This window comes from Crocodylus siamensis, chromosome 8 (genome assembly GCF_052110815.1).
Source record: "Crocodylus siamensis isolate JL-2025a chromosome 8, ASM5211081v1, whole genome shotgun sequence".
NCBI lineage: Eukaryota > Metazoa > Chordata > Crocodylia > Crocodylidae > Crocodylus > Crocodylus siamensis.
Genome location: NC_143402.1, coordinates 56,854,634 through 56,876,760, shown reverse-complemented (window position 1 = coordinate 56,876,760; position 22,127 = coordinate 56,854,634). Strand labels below are relative to the sequence as shown.

Here is a 22,127-nt window from a genome sequence, read left to right as displayed (position 1 = left end):
ACCCCATCTTAGTGCTGGATCCTGCACAGCATTAGGTGCATTATGGTTCCCCCCACAGCTCACTGCAGCCTACTCTAATATCCCACCTGTGCCAGGCACTGCACATTATTAGGCGCATTATGGTTCCCCTTGGAGCCCTCTAGCCTAGTCCCGGACCCTAGTCTGCTGCTGCACATTATCAGGAACATTACATTAGCTCTAAGTTAATACTTCATCCCGGAGACAGGTGCTGCACATTACTAGGTGGAGTGTAGTACCTCTCAGATTCCCAGTTCAGGTGAGTCACTAGAGGGACCCCCCACCCCAGGACTGAGTGTGGTTGGTCTATGAGCTCCTGGGATGCTCTAGCCCCCAGAATCCCAGGGCAGTTGGTGTGGAGGTAGTCTCCAGCCTGGACCAGAACCCCACAAACTGGCAGCTGGTTGCCCCTGCTCCCATTCCCCTCCAGGGCAGACAGGTCACCTGTAGCCAGAGGGGGCAACTTCCCTCCTCGGCTTGGGAAACTTCGCTCCCGGTGGGGGAGCTGCCCCTCCTCCTTCCCAGGACCCACATTTACCCCCACAGCTACAGAATCACCCCCCAAATACACTCCCACATACAAACTGAATACAAAGGGGGGCTCTTTATAAATTGCTTCATAAATAAAATGGGGGGGAGTGGGAAATGGGGCTGGGGAGGTAAATGGGGCTTGGGGCGTGAACATCCCAGTGGGGAAGGACAGCAGCGCAGGTCCCCCAAGGCTGGTAGGTATTGGTAGGGATGTCCTCAGCGCCCCCCTCCCCCAAGCCAGTGTTGGGGTTCCCCAGGAGGGGTCCAGGCTGCAGCTCTGAGGTGCCTCTCGTCATCCACTTTCCTCAGCCTGAAGTGGGTCATGGAATCACTGGAGGGGGGTGGGGGGAGGAACACAGGGTTAGTGCCACAAGGAGTCACCTCCCAGTGACCCCTTTCCACAGCCAAACCCCAAGCTTCCCCCCACCCCGCTATGGAGGGACTAGCTTGAGTTGAGGGTCTGGGCTGGGAGCCTGGATGCCTGGGTTCTCTCTGCCTCCCAGGCACAGGGAGCAGCTGCCAGCAGACAGGGCTGGGAGCCAGGAGGCCTGGGTTCTATCCCCAGGCTCTGGAAGGACAGGGACAGGGATGGGAGTGGGGCTGGGGGCCAGGGGGCCGGATGCCTGGGTTGTCACTGCATTCCTGAAGGGGGAGTGGCTTCCAGCAGGTAGGGCTGGGAGCTAGGATGCCTGGCTTCTATCTCCAGCTCGCAGGGGGGCACAGTTCAGGGCAGGGTCTTCTGGGAGCCCAGATGTCTGGGTTCCACCTTCAGGCACTGGGAGGGCAGGGGATTTGACTCAGCAGGGTGGGAAGCCCAAATGGTTGGGTCCCATCCTCAAGTCCTAGGGGGACAGTATGTCCGGGTGGGTGTTCTGGGAGCCGGGATGCCTGGGTTCTCCCTGCATCCCAGGACGGGAGTGGGTTTGAGTAGGCATGACTGGGAGCCTGGGTTCCATTCCCAAGGTCTAGGAGGGCAGGGGGTGAGACTGGGGAGTCCTGGGACCCAGACACCTGGGTCCCATGCTCATGCACTCACTTGTGGGAGGCGGAAGCAGGGGGGCACGGCGGTTTAGTAGAGGCTGCAGCGCCTCCTGCAGGCGCTGGTAGTTGCGCTCCAGCTCCCGGTGATACTCGCGCTGGTCAGGGCCAATCAGAGCCTTGTTCTTCCGCAGGGCATCCTCACACCTGCAGGGCAGGGCCAGGTTAGAGAAGTAGTGGAGCTTCAGAAGGGGGCATGGCCTAGACAACTGGGGGCAGAGCCAGAACATGGCTGGATGTGGGCTTAGGGAATGGGAAGAGGAGGGGGTGAAGACAGCAGTGCCACAGAGGGGGGGCGGGGCCAGAGCGCCACTAGGGGGTGGTGCTAAGGGTGGGGCCAAGGGGCAAGGCATAGGCGGAGCTGGTGATTGAGGGCGGAGCCAACGCACAGCTGGGGTGTGACCTGGGCTGCCATAGGGCTGGGGGCAGGATGTGAGAAGGGGGCAGAGCCAATGAATAATACTGAATGTGCAAGCGTATGTAGAGATACAAGTGGAGGGGTTCTGCATACACAGGAGGGATGTGTATGTGTGTGAGGTTCACATGTATGGGATGCACATGTAAGCAGGTTCTGTACAGGTAGGGGGCCAGGCATGTGTGGGAAGGGTACTGCACATGTGTCCATGTGCGGGGGGGGGGGGTTGTTCTGCACACACATGGGGGAAACATGCATGGCTGGGGCAGGCCAGTACCGCTTGGTAAAGTCCTTGAAGCAGAGACGCAGCTTGTTGTGGTGCCGGTAGAGCTTGGGGTCTTGTGGGATCTCAGCCAAAAACACCTGGGCCACCTCCAGCGGGCCCTGGGAGGGGGGGAGAAGGGAGATCAGGGGTCAAGGCTGGGGGGCGAGTCCTGTGCCCTGATGGTACCCCTCACACCTGACCCGCAGCCCCCTGCTCTGCACCCCCAATGCCATTCACTCTTAACTCGCAGCCCCCTGCCCTTCACCTGGTTGACGGTGGTGCCTACGCAGCCCTGCAGCACCATCTGCAGCATCTTGGGGTCGGCCGGGTCCTGGCGGGTGGCGAACGCCAACTCCTGTGTCTTCTTCTGCATGTCCTCGATGGCCACTTCGATGGGGGTCAGGATGATCTGGGGGGAGAAGGCACAAGGTCAGGTTAGGTCCCCCATTCCTGTTCCACCAGCCCAGCGCCCACTGATGATGTGTAGGGGGTGCATGCAGGTGCACATGCACCCCCTGAAAGTGCTGCCGACACTGCTGGCAGCACCTGCGGCTGGTTGGTGCTCACTACCCCCCCATTGTCATCGACATCGCCACAGCCGCCTGTGGGAGCTCGCTGCTTGCCACCACCATGACCCCACTGCTGCCTCTGGGTGATTGCCGTGCCCCCCCAGCCTCTGGGGGCATGCATCATTCACGCTGGCTCCCTCCGCTGGCACCTCTTCCTTGTGGAGCACATTGATGCGAGTCTTGATGTAGGGGAAGGCATGGGCTGTGGTGAGCAGCGTCTTGCGCTTGAGCTGCTCGTGGAGCTCGCCGTGTGCCCGCCCGTCTGGTGTCAGCGGGGTGCAGAAAAGGAAGCGACGAAGCCCATAGCTGCGCTCGAAGTCGGTGACACGCTCCCGTAGCTCGTAGGCCTCCAGGTATGGCTCCACATAGGTCACCTGGATATAGGCCTGGGGTGTGGGCAAGAGGGGCAGGTGGGCCTAGGGCATTGAGGGTCCTCCTCCTCATGCACCCACACATGACTTGCCCCAGGATCAGACCCTTAGCCCAAGATTGGGGCCATCTGCTCAGGATCACCCTTTTCCTGCCCAAGATCAGGGCCATCTTCCCTGGATCACTTGTCCTCTCCTGCCCCAGGATCAGATCCCCTTTCTACCCCCACAGGATCAGGTTCCCCCATCCCACACCAGAATCAGGTCCCTCCCCACAGGATCAAGACTTCCTCCCCATGCCCCATATCCCCTGCCCCAGGATCAAGCGCTTCCTCCCCACCTACCTTGCTGGGCTCTAGCTTGGCCTTGTCCACGGGGTTGGAGTCCTTGATGATCTCGACTATGTCATCCCCAAAGCGCTGGGCGTAGAACTCCTGGGGGCGGGCGTAGTAAGACCCCAGCCTCTGCCGTGGCCCAGCCTCCCCATCCCCCCACTAGGGAGCCTGGGGGCCACCTAGGAAAGGTGGGAGATGGGCACAGCCTAAGGAGGTGGGAAGAGCATGAGGACCTCCCAGGGGAGTGGGAGGTGTGGGTAGAGCAAGGGAGAAGGACTGTATCAGGTAGGCAGAGCCTTGGCACCCTTGAGGGGATGGGGGCGGAGCCGGGCACACCTCGAGGCGGTGGGCAATCTCGGGCAGCTTGGTAAGCGACGGTTCCTTGTAGACAAATTCCTGCTCGTCCAGGTCCCCGAAGCGCCCGCCATAGAACCCCACACGGAAGTAGGTGCCAAACATCCGCTGGGGGCACCTAGAGAGCAAAGGGGGGCATAAGCAGGGGGCGGGGCCAAGCCTGGGGGAGGGCCTGGAGCTAGGGGTGGAGCTACAAGCTAGGTGGGAGGGGAAATGAACTGGGGATGGGGCTATGAGCCAGGCGTGGTGGGGCATGAACTGTGGGATGGGGCTAAGCCTTGAAGGCAGAGCCTAGGGAGTCAGGCTACAAGCTGTGGGATGGGATTGAGCCTCAAGGGCGGGGTTGTGATCTGGGGGCAGGGCCAAGATGTGGGTGGGGCTCTGACCACACCAGGCCCACAATAGCCTGAGCCCTGCCCCTGGCACCCCCCACCCTGCAGCAGGACCTCCCTGCTACCCCAAGCCTTATGGCAGCTCCTCCCAGGGAGTGCAGCCAGGGCCTCCATTAGCTAATGACCTCCCCCTCCCCACAAGGCAACTCACCAAATACAGGTGCCAGGAGGTGGTGGCCAGAGCAACAAGCAGGGGTGGGGGGAACCACAAGAGAAGTGAGTTAGCCACGGGCACAAACAGCACCTGCCCCCCCCCCAGTCTGGGGTCCCATCCCCTATGGCCTAAGACACCCCCCCCCTCCAAACTCTCCCCAGCAAGTGAAAGAACCCAGAGGCACCCCATGCCCACCCAACCCCCCTCCTAGCCCCTAGTATCCCAAGGGGATTAAACATGGAGGTTCCTGACCCACCCCTGGGTTATGCTTGAGAGGACCATGCGGGGGGGGGGGAGCTGGGAGGAATGGGAGGGGGGGAACATGCATGCACAGTTGGGTGCATACATGAAATAACGGGCCTACCTCCCAGCCAGAACTCTGCCGGGTGCCGAGAGGGAGAGAGAAACCATTAATGGTCGCTGACATGCACCCCACACACCCCTACGCACCCCCCTCCCCAAATAGCTCCTTGTGAACCGGGGAAACTAAGGCACAGGCAGAGACGGGATCTGGATAAATCAGCAGCAGGGCAAAGGCTGGAACCCAGGAGTCCAAGCTCCAGCTTCCAGTTCCCATACCCCCTCCCCAACATGGGAAATAGCACCCAAGTGTTGGGCATCTAATCCATGCTCTCTTCCCTCTCCAAACCTGGACAGAGAACCAAGGTGTCCAAGTTCTTGCTCCTGCCCCCTCCAAGTTTTCCAGAACTTCAAGAGAACCCAGGCATCTGGGCTCCCAGACCCAGCTCTCCTCCCAGAGAACCCAGGAGTCCAGGCACCCAGATCCCCCTCCCCAGCACCAGGAGGGAATCCAGGTGTCCAGCCCCTGCTCACCGGCTGGGCAAGGCGGGTGAAGGCATCCTGCAGCTGCCCATGCAGTGTCGCCAGTCGTGTGTGGTCACGGTTTGCTTCATGGATGGGGATCAGCAGTTTGTAGACCTCGTTCACCGCCTCGTACAGCCCGGCCTGAAGGGAGGAGGGGCCAGGGGGATTGGGGGTCCTATTTTACCTGTCTCTGCCCCTCCCCCCCATGAATTCCCCCAGGCCTCTTCTCCCTCCTGGCATCACTTTATTGCTAGCTCCATACCCAAACCCCCACCTCTCAACAAGCAAGAACCCCCCAGAACGCATTGCAAGGCCTCAGCCATGCCATATCCCATCCTCACCCACACATTGACTAGGGTAGGGGGCAGTAAGCCAGGACACCTTGGTCCTCTCTCCAATTCAGGGCCCGGGACTCCTGGTTTCTATCCCAGACTCCTAGGTCTCACTCCCAACCAGGCTTCTTGAAGTCCTGGGTCTCGTCTCCGACCTGCCTCCCCCCTGGACTCCTGGGTCCTAGCTCACCGCAGTGAAGGCATCAGCTGCCTGCTGGAGCAGACCCACCAACCCCTGTTCTGTAAAGAGCTGCCCTGAACAGACGCCCTCCTCGCCCGGCGTCACCACGTCGTCAGCCACGGCCGATTCCTCCAGCACATTTGATGAGATGTTCTGGCGGCAGAAGGGGGTGGGGGGGTCAACCCAGACACCTGGATTCCCTCCCTGGCACAGCACTCAGGACTGCAGCGGGGAGCCCAAACACCTGTGGTTCTCTCCCAGGTCCGGGAGGGGAGCAGGGTCTGAGCAGGTGACAGCAGAGGGGCCACAAGCCAGGACACCTGGGTTCCAGCCCCACTCCCAGATGCCTGAGTTCCACCCTGAGTTATCAACCTCGGACACCTGGGTCCTGCCTCTGCTCAAGTCCTGTCTCCTCTCTGGTCCCAAGTCACCTGGGTCCCAGCTTCTCCTCCAGCACCTGGACAACTGGGACGTGTCACCTCCCCAGTCCTGAGACACCTAGGTCCCATCATCTCCCCTGGTCCCCAGGTGCCTGGATCCCACTTGATCCCCAGCTCCCTAGTCCCAGCCACTGGACACCTGGGTCCCACCCTCTCCACAATCCCAGGGTACTTGGGTTCTCCCTAGCCTGGATGCAGCCTGCCAGGCCATTCTATCTGGCCCGTGGGGCCCCTAAAACATTTGGAAAGTTAATACTTATCTGCCCTTAGCTGCCTGTCATGCAGCCCTCGATGCCTTGCCAAAACTCAGTAAGCGGCCCTCCACCCGAAATAATTGCCTGCCCCTGCCCAGCTCAGGGGCTCACCTGGAAGGAAACGCAGCCAACAGGCAGGTGGCGCCGGTCCTCCAGCAGGCTCAGGTATTCTGCCACCAGGGCGGCACCATGCACCAGGCACTGGGCAGCCTCGGCGTGGCCCCCCCGGGCCGCGTGCGTCTGTGCCATGCTTCGCAGCCACGTCAGCCGCAAGTCCGGCGAGTTCTGGTAGCCCTTAGCAATGCTGGAGGGGGCGGGAAGGCAGGGTCAGGGCACCTGGATTCCTTTTCAGGTAGGCTGGGGACCTGGACCCCTGAGTTCCACCCCAGCTTGGGGAGGGGAGTCGGGGCTGGGGGTTGGAGCAAGGGGGCTGGGAGCCCAGGTGTCTGGGCTCTCTCCCCAGCTCTGGAAGTAGCTCGCAGGTTGGGGGTTGGAGCTGGGAGCCTGGACACCTGGGTTCAGTGTGCACTCAGAAAGGGAAGCAGATTTAGTAGGGTTAGACCAGGGAAGCCTGGGAGCCTGGACACCTGGGTTCCTTCAACAGCTGTGGCAGGGGAGTGGGGGCCAGCAGGATCAGGGCCCAAGAGGGCTGTGGGCACCTGGACACCTGGGTTCTCTCTCAGCTTAGGGAGAGGAGTGGGGGCTGAGGTGTTGGAGCAGGAGGGCAGCCCAGATGCCTGGGTTCTCTGTGCACTCTGGGACAGGAGTGGGGGCTGTGGACACCCGGATGCCTGAGTCCTCACCGGTACATGAGGTCAATCAGCATCTCGGGGTCCTCCTGATGCTCCTTCATCTTCACCGTGTCAGTCAGGATCATGTGCAGGTTAAATACCAGGTCCTGCACCTGGGGGAAAAGGGGAGCTGGTAAGTGTCACAGGGGGCTTGGTGCCCACTTTCCCCAGACCTCACCCACTGCACATCATTAGGTGCATTATGGTTCTCCCCAGAGCCCACAGCAGCCTGGTCCAATATCCTACCCCAGTGCCAGGCACTGCAAATTAGGTGCATTAGGGTTCCCTTGGGTTCTCCAAGGCTCCTCCCCTAAGGGTGGGGCTCCTAGAAGTTCCTCCCACCACAGGGAGGGGGGGAGGGAGTCCCAGAAGCTCCATTCCCCTAGAGCAGTGGTCTCCAAACTTTTTTGATCGCACACCCCTACCAGTAAAAAATTTTTGAGCACGCATCTCCAATATATGTATATCTATATAAATATAAATAGAAGTTCTAATATTTTCTTCCCATACCTCAATGGATTGTCTTGCACACCCCCTGGGGTCTGCGCACCCCACTTTGGAGACCACTTCCTTAGATGGTAGGGCTCCCTGAGGCTCCTCCCACGAGGGGATGGGGTTTCCCTGTATCCTTCCAGCTACAGGGCAGGGCTCTCTGAGGCTCCTTCTACCAGGGCCCCCACAAGCTCCTGGAGACTCCACTCACCCTAGCATGTGGCTCCCAGAGACTCCTCCCCCTAGGGGGTAGTGCTTCTAGAGATTCCCCCCCAACCCCAGGGGGGGAAATTCCTCAAGACCTCTCCTACCAGGGGGCAGAGCTCCCTGTGGCTCCTCCCATAAGGGGGTGTGGCTCCCCAAGCTACCTCCCACCTGGGGTGGGGCTCCCTGACACTTCTCCTATTCCCAGGGCAGGGCTTCCATAGGCTCCTCCCACTAGCCCAGCTACCTGCTCTGGGAAGGGGCTGTGGTGCAGCTCGGGGTCGTCATGGGCGTAGGTGAGCAGTGTGCGCAATGAGCGCCGTAGATGCTCCTCACTGAGACTCCGTGACGTCCCCACCAATGTAGACAGCGACAGTGTCACCTGCAGCTTCACTCGTGCAAAGCTCTGGGGGGCAGCGGAGGAGGAGAATGTCACCCCTGTGCCCCATCCCCAGCCCTCCCCCTCTGCATATATGAGCCCCCCCATGCTGCTCTGCACAGGACAGGGCAGGCTGCCCCCTTTCAGCAGCTGTGTTCCCCCCCAGAAGTAGATGCATGGCAGCAGAAGGGGATCATTGAGGTTCCCAGAGCAAAGGGCAGAGTCCCCAGGACATGGTCATGGTCAAGACATTGTGAGGGTCTCCAGAGCAAAGTGGGCTCCCTGGGTGTGGGGAGGGGGTCTCCAGGGCACAGAGGGTCCCCATAGCAGAAGGGAGTCCCCACAGGAAGGACATTAGAGGGTCTCCAGGGTAGGGGATAGATCCCCAGGGCATGGGAGGGGGGAGGGGGACTCCCTCAGTTGAGGGGTCACCAGGTTGAACACAGGGGGTCCCAGGCACTCACATGGGCAGTCTCGTAGCCCTGGCGCATGAGCAGGTAGAGTGAGGCACTGGCGTGGGCCCGGATTGTAGCCACATGGCTCCCACACAGCCGCAGCAGCCGCAGGCAAAGCTCAGCTCCCAGTTCCGCATCCTCTTCAAACAGCAGCTCTGGGAACTGCCCACAACAGGGAGATGGGGTGAGAGTGACCCCTGGATGCCTGGGTTCTCCCCACAACTCTGGGAGGCAAGTGGAGCTGGGGACTTACACCAGGGGGAGCTGGGAGCTCAGACACCTGGGTTCTCTCCAGCTGGAGGAGGGGGGTGGGGGGCAGCATGATTAGAGCAGGGGGAATGGGGATAGATCCTGGATGCCTGGCTTCTCTCCCCAGCCTTGGCAGTGGGGTGGCCATGCAAGTTCTCTCCAGCTCAGAAAGGTCAGGGGCTTAACGCCTGGGTTCTCTCCCAGACACCTGGGTTCTTTACTCAGCTCTGGGAAGGGAGCAGGGTCAGGTGCCAGCCTGGACACCTGGGTTCTTTCCACACTCTGGGCACAGACCTAGCCTCCCCACAACCCCCAGCCCACCCCCCCCACCCATTAGGGACCCTCCCTCCACCCAAGATCCACGAGATGCCAGGCATAGGGCTTGAACCTGCAGCCAGGTGGGGGAAGGTCTCACCTTGGCCACCAGGGCACGCTGGGTGGCCAGGCTGTGTTGCAGGTAGAGGGCACCAGGTGCACAGGCCATGCTGTGCAGCAGCACCCGCAGCAGCGCCCCCAGCAAGCTGTCCCGGGCCTCGGCCAGCGGTAGTGTCTGTGGGCACAGGGTCAGAGCAGGTGGATCCCAGATGCCTGGGTTCCCTCCCCAGCTCTGAGGCATGGGGCTTTGAGCAGGGGGCACTAGGAGCCTGGACACTTGGGTTCTCTGAGGGGGAGTAGGGGCTGGGGAGCAACAGCAAGTGGGGGAGGCTGGGAGCCTGGAGACCTGGGTTCTGTCCTCACTTGGGGAGGGAAGTGGGGTCTCTGGGATTACAGCAGGGGATCCTTTGGGATTTGAGCCCAGACACCTACATTCTCTGGACAGGGAGTGGGAGCTGGGGGGTGGTCAGAGCAAGGGGGCTTGGACACCTGGGTTCTCTGGGTGAAGGGAAGTAGGGACCTTGAGGGTTAGAGCAGGAACATCTGGGAGCCCAAACATGTGCATTCTCTCCTGATTTAGGGGCCTGTTCCCAGCACCTGGGCAATAATCTCCAGCGTGTCCAACACCACCAGGTTGGCCTCAGTCACCAGGTTCCCCTCGACCAGCACCTCCTGCTCCACCTCCTCCTTGGTCCTGGGGGGGTGGGGGGGGACAGTGATATGAGACCCTGCCCCACCACAAGACCTAGTCCCCTCAGCCCAGGACCCCTCCCAGCCTGGCCCCGCACCTCCCAGGGCCCATCATCCCTTATGGGCATAGCCTTATGCCCCCACCCCAGTGCCCCCTGCACCCCCTTCCCACATACTTATCAGGTCTCTCAGTGCTAGGTCTCCAGTGTGTCAGGCTCTTCCTCCATCGCACATTCTCATGTGGCCCCAAGGGGCTGCGCTCTGGAGGAACAGTGTTATAGGGTAGGGGGGCCGGCCCAGAAGCCCAGCCATGCTCCCAGCCTGGGGGGTGGGGCTGTTCACAAGATAGGAGGAGTCAGGGATGATGCTAGAGCAGGTTTGGAGGGGCAGGGGGAGTTGATATGGGGCAGCTGGGGCTGGGGGCTGAAGCTGAGGCAGACTGCGGGGGCTCTCACCACGGCTGCGGCGCACCATGTCCCGGCGGGCGCCCACAGTGCCCAGGATGGCCTCCTCCAGCCGTGCCCTCATGTCCAATGACTGGGCAAGGGGCAAGCGGTGCCCACGCTCTCCACCTGGACGGCCCTACTCACAGGACACATGCACACACACTGCCCACATGCACACACAAGTGAGCACATACACATGTGTAACCCTCCAGCCCTCACCCCGACCTGCCCCCCTTGCTCACAGAGTGACATGTGTAGAGACACACATAGCTATGCATGCAGACAGGAACACAATTACCCACGCTTATGTGCAGCCCTCCTAGAGGTTATACATATGCACACAGAAAGATGCAGATACATATGCATGTACATATACCTGCACACCTGTGTAGACATACACCTGTGCACCCTATCTATTCACAGACATGCATGTCCATGTGAACACAAACCCATACACACGTGCGTACAGACATGCCTGCACATGCCAACACATACCTGTATGCATATGCATCTAGAGGCATGCACACCACACACATGCAGACAAGCATACATGTCAACATGTGTCTGCCAATATAATACATGCATGTTAACACACGCAACATGCAGACAACACATGCACAAGCGCAACACACATGCACATACCAACACATGACCCAGCTCTGACCCAGACTCCCCTTACACCCCTTCTTTGCCCCCCTTTCTCTCCTCCCCAACCCCCACACCTTGTAGCAGAAGGCAGCAGTGCAGAGGCGCAACAGGTCGAGTAGCCGGGCCAGGCGGGCAGGGGGCAGATCAGCGAGCCAGCCCCGCAGGATATTGGGGTCTGCACCCTTCAGTACCCACAGCAGGCAGCCCAGCAGCTCCCGTGTCGCCTCTGGTGCCAGCCCCCCACTCGGCCGCCCCCCCTGCAGATATCAAGGCAGGGGGTCAGGGCACAGTGGGGGTGGGCAGCTCTGCTGTGTTCTGTCCCTGCCTGGCACCTGGATGGGGACATGGGGGGGCTCTGGGAGGGACAACTGGGGTTGGGGCAGTTGGTGCCTGGGTTCTTCTCCCAGCTCAAGGAGGGGAGTGGGCATTGAGTGAGAGGGGGAGCTGGGATGCCTGGATTCTCTGTTGTTGAGGGGGTTGGGTGGAAGAGGAGAAAGAGGGGGCAGGGAGAGCTGGGAGCCTGAACAACTGGGTTGTATCCCCAGCCTTGAAAAGGAGTGAGTGTGTAGTGAGAAAGGGTAGCTGGAATGTCAGGATTTTCTCTCAGTTCAGGGAGGGGGCAGGACTGAGGGGATGGAGTAGGAGGGGGCCTCCCAGGTCCAGGATGGGAGTGGGCATCTAATGGGATGAGAAGCCTGGACTCCTGGGCTCTATCCCAGTTCTGGGAGGGGAAGGGGGCTGAAGCTGAAGGAGGAGCAGGCTGGGAACCCAGATGCTTGGGTTCTGGCCCTGGCCCTGGGGGTCTGAACAGCTCAGATGCCTGGGTTTCATCGCTGCTCTGGGGTGGGGAGGGATGGGGGCCAAATGCCTGGGTTCTCTCCTAGCTCTGGAAGGGTGTGGGGTGCACGAGATTACAGCAGGAGCCCAGACACCTGGGTTCTGTGTCCAGGCCTGGAGGGGGCAGGGTCCCAGGGAAGAGGCCCTGCTTCCAACCCACCCCATGGCTACTCACAACTGCCGGCCCCGGGGAGGGGCAAGGCCGGGGCACAGGGGGCAAGGGTGACCCCGCAATGGCCATAGCCACTGAGGGACTGATGGTGCTGCCATCTCCATCACCGTCATCCCCCAGCATGGACGGGACTAGGCGCCCACGTGGGCTGTGAGTTTCTGCAGAGGCAGGAGAGCAGTGTCATTAAACCCGGACACCTGGGCTCTATCCTAGCTCTGGAGCCCAGGATACCTGGGTTCTTTCCCCTGCCCTGGTTTGGGAGAGGAGCTAGGATACAACAGAGATGGCAGAAAACCCAAGATGTGTGGGTTCTTCCCTGTCATGTGGGAGGACAGTCAGGTTTAGTGGTGAGAGCGGGAGCGGGGAGGCAAGAGCCCGGACACCTGGGGTCTAGCCCACCACAGGTGGAGAAGTGGGGTCTGGGCAGGTTAGAGCAGGGGAGGCTGGGAGCCCGGACACCTACGTTCTCTCTCAGCTCCGGGGGGTGGGGGTGACACAGGGTTAAAACAGAGGGGGCTGGAAGCCCAGATGCCTGGGTCCTCATAGTTGGTAGGGTTGGGAGGGACCTGAGCAGATCATCAAGTCCGATCCGCTGCCCTGGGCAGGAATGAATGACCCCAGCAAGGTGTTTATCTAGCCTCCTTTTAAAAGACCCCCAGGGTAGGAGCAAGCACCACTTCCCTTGGAAGTTGGTTCCAGATCCTAGCTGCCCTGACTGTGAAGTAGCGCCTCCTGATATCTAACCTGAAACTACTCTCTGTCAATATATGGCTGTTATTCCTTGTTACTCCCAGTAGTGCTTGGGGGAACAGGGACTCTCTCATTGCCTGCTGGTCTCCCTTGGCCAGTTTAAGGGAGCTGGCTCTGGAGACCAGGACACCTGGGTTCTTCCCTGTGGTCAGGTCAAGTGGTGAGAACAGGGAGCAGCAGCAAAAGCCTAGATGCCTGGGTTCCCCAGAGACTCTGGGCAGGGCAGGGCTGGGCTCACCACTGAAATCATGCAGCTGAGGCAGCACATCCATGGCGATGGTGATGAGTGGCAGGTAGAGACGGGCCACAAGGGCACAGGCAGCAGGCGCGGCCAAGCGAGGGTCAGCTTCATGGCTGCACAGCAGGTTGTGCAGGGCCCCTATAGCCTTCTTCTGCAGGGCCGAGGCACTGGTGGGGTACAGGGTGGGGGTCAGAGCCCCCAGCCCCCTTCTCCCAGAGCTTGGGTAAAGAACCCAGGTGTCTAGGCTCCTAGCTCCCCATGACCCCCCCAGGCCCACTGCCTTTCCAGGTAATGCAGGTGTCTGTGCTCCCAACCCACCTGCTCCAAGCCACCAGCCTTCACTCCCCTCCCAGAGCTGGGGAGAGAATCCAGGTGTTCAAGCTCTGCACCCCACTCCTCCCCCGTACTAAGAACCCAGGCATCCCCAGTCTCTCCTCCACTTACCTGTCCCCATCGGCTTCCAGGATCAGGGCCAGCTCGGACAGCAGCAGCCCCGCCAGGAAGTGCTGCCTTCGGAAGGGCCCTGACAACTCCAGCATGTGGGCCCAGCGCTGCTCCGGTGCTTGACTGGAAAAGGCTGAGCCCTGGGCAAGAGCAGGACCATGAACAGGTGTGGTGTGATGGGGACACAGGAGGGGGCTGGGCATGGCATGGGGGTGAGGGTAGGTGGAGCCACATAGAGTACATGGTAGAGGGGGTATAGCTTGGTGGCATGGACATGGTTTGCGGGCAGAGCCTGGCATATGTCCTGAAGCACAGAGGCTGTGAAGGGATGAAGCCTAGAGTATGATCAGGTGAGCCGGGCTTCATGGCACATGGGCAGGCTTTGTAAATGGGGTGGGTAGAGCCTGGAGCAAATGGCTGGGGCAGGGTTGGCTCCATGGCATGTGGGAGGTGCTGTAGCAGGTGTGGTTTATGGATGGTGTGGGGCCTGGAGGACACAGGGGTATGGCTCCCTGGCACTTGGGTGGGGCTGAACGGGCATGGTTTGTACACGTGAGGATTGGCAGAGGCTAGCAGGTAGCCTTGAGCACACAGGCAAGAAGGGGGTGGAGCCTACAGCGCATGGCAGGGGTGACATGGGTGAGGGTAGGCAGGGCCTGGCACCTAATTCAGAGGACACAGGGGCTACAAGGGGGAAGAACCTGGTGCATGTGGCCAGGTTGGGCATGGTTCAGTGGCACGTGCAAGGGCTGTGGTAGGCATGGCTTTTTGGACAGGATGGGCAAGGCTCTGTAGCACATGGGAGGGGCTGCAGTGGGCATGGCTTGTGGGTGGGGCCTGGCAGGTGGTACGAAGCATGTGGGCCACAAGGGAACAGAGCTTGTGGTGGGCATCTGTAGCACTTGGGGGGTAGGCTGTGGGGGCACGTCTTGTGGGCAGGTGGGATAAGCTGGGCTGGGCTCTGTGGCAGGTAGGAGGAGCCATGGACAGGGCCTACCTGGGAGGAGACAGAAGGTGAGGGCGAGGCAGGAGGCGAGAGGCTGCCCAGGGGCAGGTTGAGGGGGACGTAGTGCTCGTGGCTGCAGACGACGCGCAGTAGATCCAGCTGCAGCCCCAGAAGCACCTGCGGGTTTGGAGCAGTCGCCAGCCGTGCCCCCACCTGCTGGGAGATGCGGGGGAGGGGGCGGTTTTCAGGTCATGGCCTCGCCCCTCTACCCCCCACAGCTGGGCAGAGCTCTAAGCCAGGCTGGACCCTGCCCCCCAGCCCTTTAGGCCTCAGCTTGGCCTTTCCAGCCCTAACAGATGCCCACCAGACACCCCTGCTCCACTATAGGATCCCAGACTCCCCTGCTCCCCTGCCCCCATCAGGCCCCCACCTGGGTCCCTTACAGGCCCCCCAGCCCCACAGACTTCCCCTCCCTCCATCAGGCCCTCCTGCTCTCCCATCAGGGCTCTCCTGGTCCTAGAACCCCTCCCTTCTCCACAGGGTTTTGTGCAACTGCATGGACCCCCTTCCCCTACTGCTGGCTGGACCTCCCCCACAGCCCCCCCACCCCAGCTCTGCAGACCTTCTACTCCCTTTCTGGTCCCCTGATGCCACCCCACAGGACCTGCTTATAGTAGGCGCGGACAAGGCCCAGCACAAAGCCACGGTCCATTAGTGACAGCAGGTCAGCCAGGAAGAAGCCCAGACTGGTGTTGAGGCGCTCCGCCAGCTCCATGTCCTGGGAGGGCAGGCAGAGAAGGAGACAGTGAGATGTTGGGGGGGGGCTGTGACCCAAGCACAGGGCAGGAAAGGTTAATGGAGGGGAAGAAATGCATGGGCATAGATAGATGGATGGAAGGGGAGGGACCCAAGCAGGAAGGAATGGGTTAAATGGGGGGGACAGGTACTAGGGACAGACATGGGTATACCAGCGGGCCTGGGAAGAGCAGAGATAGATGACAGGGGCTCCTGAAGCTGCTCCAAGCATTGGGCAGGAAGGATAATGGGGGGTGGGGAGGAAGATTGCAAGAGGAAGGGACAGGCAGACATATGTGGGCCAGGACAGGCAGAGGGAGGTAGCAGGATTGGGGGGGGAGGGGGGGGAAGAGAGGCACTCCTGGAACCTTGAGAGTGTGGGGAGGGTAGGAGGTGGTTAATGGAGGCAGGGACAGACAGACAGACAGGACATGAAGGCCTGGACCAGACCCATAGCCCAGGACAGAGTCACGGAGGAGATATGCTAAGGTGGGGGGCAGGGGATAAGCAGGAGGCAAAGGACAGACACCAGACATACAGATGGGTGGGGTGAGGAAAAGACAGACCTGGTGGCAGCGGGTGGCAACTTCGGTGCTGAGGGCACAAACCAGGGCAGCCACATCGTCAGCAAAGCGCTGGGGCAGGCGCAAGCGCCGTGGAGCCTCCAGCCTCCCGGCTCGGTGCAGGTGCAGTGTCAGGCTCTTTGTCTGGGGGGGGGAGGAGAAGAGAAGCTGGGTCTGTGAGCAAACAGGACCTTCCATCCTGCAGAATCAGGCCCCTGCCCCACACAGAATTGGAGCCCTCCTTCCCTGCAGGATCAGGCTCATACCACCCCCCCATAGAATCAGGCTCCCTCCCCAACAGGACAGGGGACCCCTGTTGCCCACAGGATCTGGGCCCTCTTCAAGATCAGGACTCCCTCCTGTATCAGAGCCTTCCACCCCCTCCCCTTGCACAGGATCAGGCCCCCACCCCGTCCAACTGCAGGAGCTGGCCCTCTCCCTGCAAGATCTGTGCCTCCCCAACCCATGGGACTGGGGTCCTCTGCAGGATCAGGACCCTCCTCCCCTAGTTGGGGGATGAGAGACAAGGTCTCCCCCACCCTGACTTGACAGGAGGAGATCACATTCTTCCCCTACCACATTGCTCCAGTAATGGGCTGGTGCAGCAAGGAAGGAGTTAATGGACTAGGAACGATTTGAGGCAGAGGGCACTACAAGGGGCCAGGGGACCCTAGGGTGGGCTGGGGCTGGAGCAAGGGGAGCCTGGAGGGGGACTAGGGGGTATGGAGGGGGCAGGGGAAGGGAGGCGGATAAAGGGCTGCTAGGGGGTCTCCACATACCATGAGCTGGAAAAAGAACCAGGCCTGGCATAGGGCAGCCTCTCGCACGGCGCTCACACTCACCACCCACTGCAGCGCCAGCTCTTCATGCACCATCTGGATAGGCATGGGGGGCACCATGAGGGCATGGGGGTGACCGGGGGCAAAGGGGTCACCGAGGAGTAGGGGGGGATCCTGGGTTGCAGCAGCCACAGGGTTAATAGGGAGAAACCTCACCCCATGCCTAAATTCCTTTGGCCCCAAGGACAGGGGGCAGAGGTGATCCTCTATAACCCACCCCCCAATTAACCCCTTGCAGGAAGCAGGAGAAGACAGACAGAACAGGATCCCCGCCTCCTCCCTCCCTGGGATCTGCAGCTAGAAGGAACCAGCCTGGAGACAGGGGCAGGATCAAACCTGAGGGGGGCAGGATTGGGGCTGGGGGTACCTGCTTGGGGCTGGGGCCAGCAGGGGGTGGGGGGCGGCGGAGCACAGCCTTGGTGCCCCCAGGGGCGTAGGCAGCGTTGACCCACGAGTGTGAGCGGTCGATGCCCTGGGGGATGAAGGGGGAGCTCCATGTGGGGTGGAGCAGGCTGGAGCATGAACCCCGCCCCCAGAGCCCAACCTGAAGTCCCCCACTGCCCCAGGCTCCAGCACGGAGCCCCTCACCACCCAAGCCCCCACCCCCAAGACTCCATCCAGAGCCCCCACCAGATGCCAACCTAGAGCCCTCAGGGCCCTGAGCTTTGGGAAGACAGGACCCCAGCATCCACCCTGACCTTGCCCAGAGCCCCCCCAGCACTCAAAGCTGGGAGGCAGGAGTCAAGCCCCCCCAAAGCCCCAAGCTGGGTAAGGGAAGACTCTCCCCCGCACCAACCATCATGAGCCAGGTCCAAGCCCAGCCCGCCCCCCCACCGCCATACCTTGGTGCCCAGGATGCGCTGTACCTCCTCGTCAGGGCAGCAGGGGTTGCTGGCCAAGTCGGGGTTGCTACAGCTGATGCTCTTGGCACGGGATAGGGGGAGGCCAGTGGGTGGTTGAAGGGGGTCCTGGTCTGGGGCGCTGGCCTCTGCAGTGAGGGAAGGATCAGACCCTGGGCGTGTCCAGGAAGGGGAGGGAGGGGAGGAGGAGAGAGCCCAGAAGCACCAAGGAACCCTGCCCCCCTCACACCCTACATGAACTACCCAGAGGACTTCAGCTTTCCTCCCAGAGATTGGGGAGGCATCCAGGCTCCCAGCCCCACACAGTTCTAACCCATTATACCCCACTCTCCTCCCAGAACTGGGAGAGAACCCAGGTATCTGGGCTCCCAGCCCCCCTGCTTTAAGTCTCCAGCCTCTGCCAGAGTCAGAGAGAACCCAGGTGTCCAGGGTACCAAACCCTCCCTGCTCTAACCCATTAGACCTCCCTCCCCGAGTTAGGAGAGAACCCAGGTGTCTGGGCACCCAGCTCCCCCTGGCTCTAGCCCGCCAAACCCCGGTCCCCCCCAACACTGGGACACAACCTAGGCATCTGGGGCTTCCAGCACCCCCCGGGGCTCACCGCGTTCAGTCCCGGGTAGGCGGAAGGCAAAGTGCACGTAGGCAGCCAGCACAGGGCAGCGGCCATGAGTGTCCCGGCTGCCCTCCAAGCTGTGGTCAATCTGGTTGGCCAAGATGGCCAGGGCCTCGAAGGCTGCCCGGCCCACATTCACTGCAGGCAATGCAGGGTTAAGAGCAGCAGGGTTCTCCCTCCTGTGCCTCAGTCTTCCCACATGGGAAATGGGGGTAGTGCCCTGTTCCGGGGGTGGGGGGCTCTGACAGCAAGGTCAGGGGAGGGGCTGGCACTGCTTGGCTACTCAGCAGAAGAAAACCCAGGCATCCAGGCTCCCAGCCCCACTCTCACCACAGAGCTGGGACAGAACCCAAGCATCCAGGCTCCCAGCACTCCATTGTTCCACCCCCCCCTGCCCCCCGCCCCACATCTGGGTGCTCACCAGTCTGGCCGTTGATAAGAGGGGGATGGGCGAGGAGGCGCAGGAGCTGGTCAAGCAGCTGGTGGCTGAAGGCAACGAGGGGCTGGGGCTGGGCCCCCCGCAACCCCCCCAGGCTGCCCCGCAGCTCTGCCTCCAGCACTGCCGCCCCCCGCCCCCCACATGGCCCCACCTCCAGCGCCCTCCCCAGTGCCAGGAACCGCTCCAGCGCTGGGTCCTGCCAGGGGGAAGGAGGGGGGTCAGTCAGGGTTGGGGGAGCCCCTCATGGGTGTCCCTTAGGGGCACAGAGCAGGCTGGAAATCCAGGTGTCCTGGCCCCCAAGGCAGGGAAGGGTCCAGGGCTGGAGAGAGATGGGTGTAGCCAGACACATGCATGCAGACACACCCACAGATGTCTACACAGGCATACAGATGCCCCCATATGCGCATGCATGCAGATGGCAGCATTTGTACTTGCACATGCAGATGGACACACACACGCACCCCCCCCTTACCTGTGTGTGCACAGAGGACATGGCCCGCAGCTCCACATGGAACACGCCCTTGTGGTTGTCCACCCACTTCATGCCAGGCAGCTGCACCTGGTGCCACATCACAGCCACAGCTGGGGCTTCAGGACTACCCCCAACATCCCCCTTACCACCCAGGAACCCCCTGACACCTCCTGCAAAATGCCCCAGGCCCCTCCCTCAACACCCCCAGACCCTCTAGGGCATCCCCAAGATCTCTGCCCTGCCCCACCAGAACCATTTCAGATTCCCTCTTGCCCTCCCCAGGACCCTTGTGCCCCCTGCCAAGATTCCCCCCGTCCCCCTCAGACCCTTCCCTATGAAGATCCCCCTGCCCCTCCACACACACTTCCCTGTGGGACCCACCCCCCTAGCCCCTGCCCTGTATCTAGGATTCCCCTCCTCCTGCCCGCGACTCAGTTTCCCCAGCTGGGTGGGGGAAAAAATGGATGGACAGATAAACCGCTCCCCCCAGCCCAGGAAACCCCTGGCACCCCGCCCTCCCGTCCTGGTGCCCGCACTCACGTCAGGGGTGAGGACGGAGTAGCTGGGGGGAGGCTTGTCCACAGAGACAGGCAGGCACAGGGGTCCTGTGCGCAGCTGCCCATGCTGCATCAGAGGCACCCACTGCAGGAGACAGCACCCGAAATGGGGAGTTGGGGGGGCAGTGCCAGAACCCTCCCACAGCCCCTGGGGTGAGAGGGGAAGGAAAGGGCAGGGTCACAGGTGGGGTGGGGTTTCCAGGGGGCAGAAACCCCAGGTGGGACTCCAGATTTAGGGGCACCCCATAAGGGATGCTGGGGGCTGGGAAGGCAAGGGGTACGGCCAGCAGTGCAGCCCAAATAAGGGCAGGGCTGGCAGGGTCTGGGCTGGTGGCAGAGCAGGTAAAAGGCAGGGCCTGTTGGTATTGGGCAGGGTCTAGGGTAGAGTCTGGGGCAAGGGGCAGAGCTTAAAGTAGAGCCAATGGGGGCATCAGGTGGGGTGTGGGGGCAAGATTAGCAGGGGGTGGGGCCTGGACTAGGACGGCAGGGCTTACCACGTAACTGATGGGCACATTGAACAGGGTGTGGGACATGGCCTGGAGCCAGGGCAGAGCCTGGCATGCAGTCAGACACATCAGGACTAAGCGGGCCTCTTCCACGTAGCCAGGGGGTGCCTTGTGGGGGGTGTGGGGGCAGGATCTGGGCCTACCGTGTAGCCAATGGGGGAGTCAGGCAGAGTGTGGGGGCGGGGCTGGCAGGCCACGTGGTGGAAAGAGAAGAGAAGATGGTGGCTGTCGCCCAGTGCCGGCGGCAGCACCAACTTCACCTCCTCATAGAACTGCGGGCACCTGCGGAGGGGACAGGGGCACTGGGAACAGCCCTGACCCCCCAAACCCTGGCTGTACCCCCTTGCCAGCCCTCCCCCTATTATCATATTTCACTACAATAGCCCCACCCTCCAATCCTGCACTGGCACCTCCCCCCATCCCAATTTACCACATTCACTGAAATAGCTCTAAACTCAAATCCCAGCCTGGCACATCCCCTCCTGCACAAATTACCATATTTACCCAGATTCTCACCCAGCAATCCACCCTGCTTCCAGGGCACATTACCATATTCACCAGAATATCCCCACTGCCAATCCCAGTTTGGCACACTCCCAAACACACGCACGCACGCACACATTGCCGTATTTACCAGAAAACTTCTACTGCCAAAACCTGGTTTTACACCCTCCCTCCCACCTAAATTACCTTATTGACCAAAGTATCTCCACTATCAATCCCAGTTTGGCACCCACCCCCAACACAAATGACTGTGTGACTGTATTCACCTGGGTTTCCATCCAGCAATAACCGCTGCACCTCCAGCCAGAACCGCCCTCCCGCAAATACCACATTCACCAGAATACCATCCTAGCTTGCCTCCCACCCCCCATTAATGAACATAGTCACCAAAATATCCTCCAAGGTTCCCACGCAGTAGGTCCCCCCTCCTTCCTCCTCCAGCCATAACTCCCCACAAAAGCAGATTACTATATTCACCCACTCCAATCAGGGCTCTGCCCACCCTACTGCCTGCCCTCTGTATCCCCTTCCCTGGCCTGGACACCCACTTGTTGTGATAGACCACAGCTGTGTAGGCCTCCTGTGTAAACTCACTGGAGCTCGACTTCCCGAAAATCACCTGGGATAGCAGAGAAGAGGGACAGACAGAGAGACAGGCACAGGTTGGCACTGGATGGACACAGAGGTCAGAAAGCATGGGCTTACTGATTCTGTTCTACGGCTGTGGGGAGATGATCCAGACTCCTGGGTCTGCCCCTGTTCCAGGGGGCAGGCAGGGGGCACTCACTGGCAGGGCCTGGCTGGGGTCCTCACCAGCCATAAGCTGCACCTTGACGGCAATGTTGCGCATGGAGCCTTGGCGTGAGCTGAAGTTCAGGGTCTGGGGGTAGATGAAGAGCAAGTTTCTGCAGGACAAGACAATAAGGGGTTAATGGGAAGAAGTGGGCCTGGACTCCTGGGTTCTACCCCTGGCAGAGGAGGTGGGAACCAGTGAGTGCTAGCAAAGTGTATCAAGGGAGCAGGGGTCCAGGACTCTGGGGTCCCACACCCAGCTGTGGAACCAGACTCCTGGGTTCCACCCCCAGCATGGGAGGGGGAAAAATCAGGGTGTATAAGGAAGGTGCATGTGTGTGTTAGGGAGGAATGTGGGGGACTTGACATCTGGCTTCCATGAGCAGCTCTGGGCGAGATGCAGCATCCAGAAGGCTGGTGTCCACATCCCCTTCCCTTATGAAAGGCTCTGCAGTGTATGGGAGTGGGGGGGGAGGAGGGAGGCTTCCTATTTCTATCCCTCAGTTTCCCCTCCCCCCAAAAAATCCAGGAGCAACTGCAGCTTTCACCAGCCTGCAGCAGACAGCACCATTCCCCACTACTCCCCTACACCCATAC

The 22,127-nt window shown here is 61.0% G+C and overlaps 1 protein-coding gene across 4 annotated transcripts in view; it reads right to left on the bottom strand.

Annotated features, from left to right (window-relative positions):
• Positions 1 to 602: 602 nt before the first annotated feature.
• DOCK6 (dedicator of cytokinesis 6) overlaps positions 603 to 22,127 on the bottom strand; it is a 33,876-nt gene continuing 12,351 nt past the window's right edge. For 2 of the 4 annotated variants that reach the window (XM_090059464.1, XM_090059463.1), the window contains exons 15-49: positions 21,526 to 21,643; positions 21,287 to 21,357; positions 20,378 to 20,516; positions 19,712 to 19,813; positions 19,172 to 19,258; positions 18,682 to 18,895; positions 18,249 to 18,398; positions 17,630 to 17,775; positions 17,155 to 17,259; positions 16,728 to 16,823; positions 15,952 to 16,092; positions 15,255 to 15,368; positions 14,642 to 14,803; positions 13,645 to 13,784; positions 13,198 to 13,367; positions 12,213 to 12,367; positions 11,275 to 11,457; positions 10,562 to 10,688; positions 10,283 to 10,367; positions 10,014 to 10,110; positions 9,457 to 9,591; positions 8,802 to 8,954; positions 8,206 to 8,364; positions 7,275 to 7,375; positions 6,583 to 6,775; positions 5,787 to 5,930; positions 5,274 to 5,405; positions 4,804 to 4,818; positions 3,876 to 4,001; positions 3,549 to 3,638; positions 2,986 to 3,222; positions 2,533 to 2,676; positions 2,280 to 2,386; positions 1,586 to 1,734; positions 603 to 880 (exon numbers count right to left, since the gene is read on the bottom strand). In XM_090059464.1, coding sequence (XP_089915590.1) covers positions 870 to 880; positions 1,586 to 1,734; positions 2,280 to 2,386; positions 2,533 to 2,676; positions 2,986 to 3,222; positions 3,549 to 3,638; positions 3,876 to 4,001; positions 4,804 to 4,818; positions 5,274 to 5,405; positions 5,787 to 5,930; positions 6,583 to 6,775; positions 7,275 to 7,375; positions 8,206 to 8,364; positions 8,802 to 8,954; positions 9,457 to 9,591; positions 10,014 to 10,110; positions 10,283 to 10,367; positions 10,562 to 10,688; positions 11,275 to 11,457; positions 12,213 to 12,367; positions 13,198 to 13,367; positions 13,645 to 13,784; positions 14,642 to 14,803; positions 15,255 to 15,368; positions 15,952 to 16,092; positions 16,728 to 16,823; positions 17,155 to 17,259; positions 17,630 to 17,775; positions 18,249 to 18,398; positions 18,682 to 18,895; positions 19,172 to 19,258; positions 19,712 to 19,813; positions 20,378 to 20,516; positions 21,287 to 21,357; positions 21,526 to 21,643 — 4,498 coding nt within the window. In that variant the 3' untranslated portion in view covers positions 603 to 869. Of the gene's footprint in view, positions 881 to 1,585; positions 1,735 to 2,279; positions 2,387 to 2,532; positions 2,677 to 2,985; positions 3,223 to 3,548; positions 3,719 to 3,875; positions 4,002 to 4,803; positions 4,819 to 5,273; positions 5,406 to 5,786; positions 5,931 to 6,582; positions 6,776 to 7,274; positions 7,376 to 8,205; positions 8,365 to 8,801; positions 8,955 to 9,456; positions 9,592 to 10,013; positions 10,111 to 10,282; positions 10,368 to 10,561; positions 10,689 to 11,274; positions 11,458 to 12,212; positions 12,368 to 13,197; positions 13,368 to 13,644; positions 13,785 to 14,641; positions 14,804 to 15,254; positions 15,369 to 15,951; positions 16,093 to 16,727; positions 16,824 to 17,154; positions 17,260 to 17,629; positions 17,776 to 18,248; positions 18,399 to 18,681; positions 18,896 to 19,171; positions 19,259 to 19,711; positions 19,814 to 20,377; positions 20,517 to 21,286; positions 21,358 to 21,525; positions 21,644 to 22,127 lie in introns of those variants that run through there. The other 2 variants (XM_090059465.1, XR_016443761.1) reach the window with 2 other exon arrangements.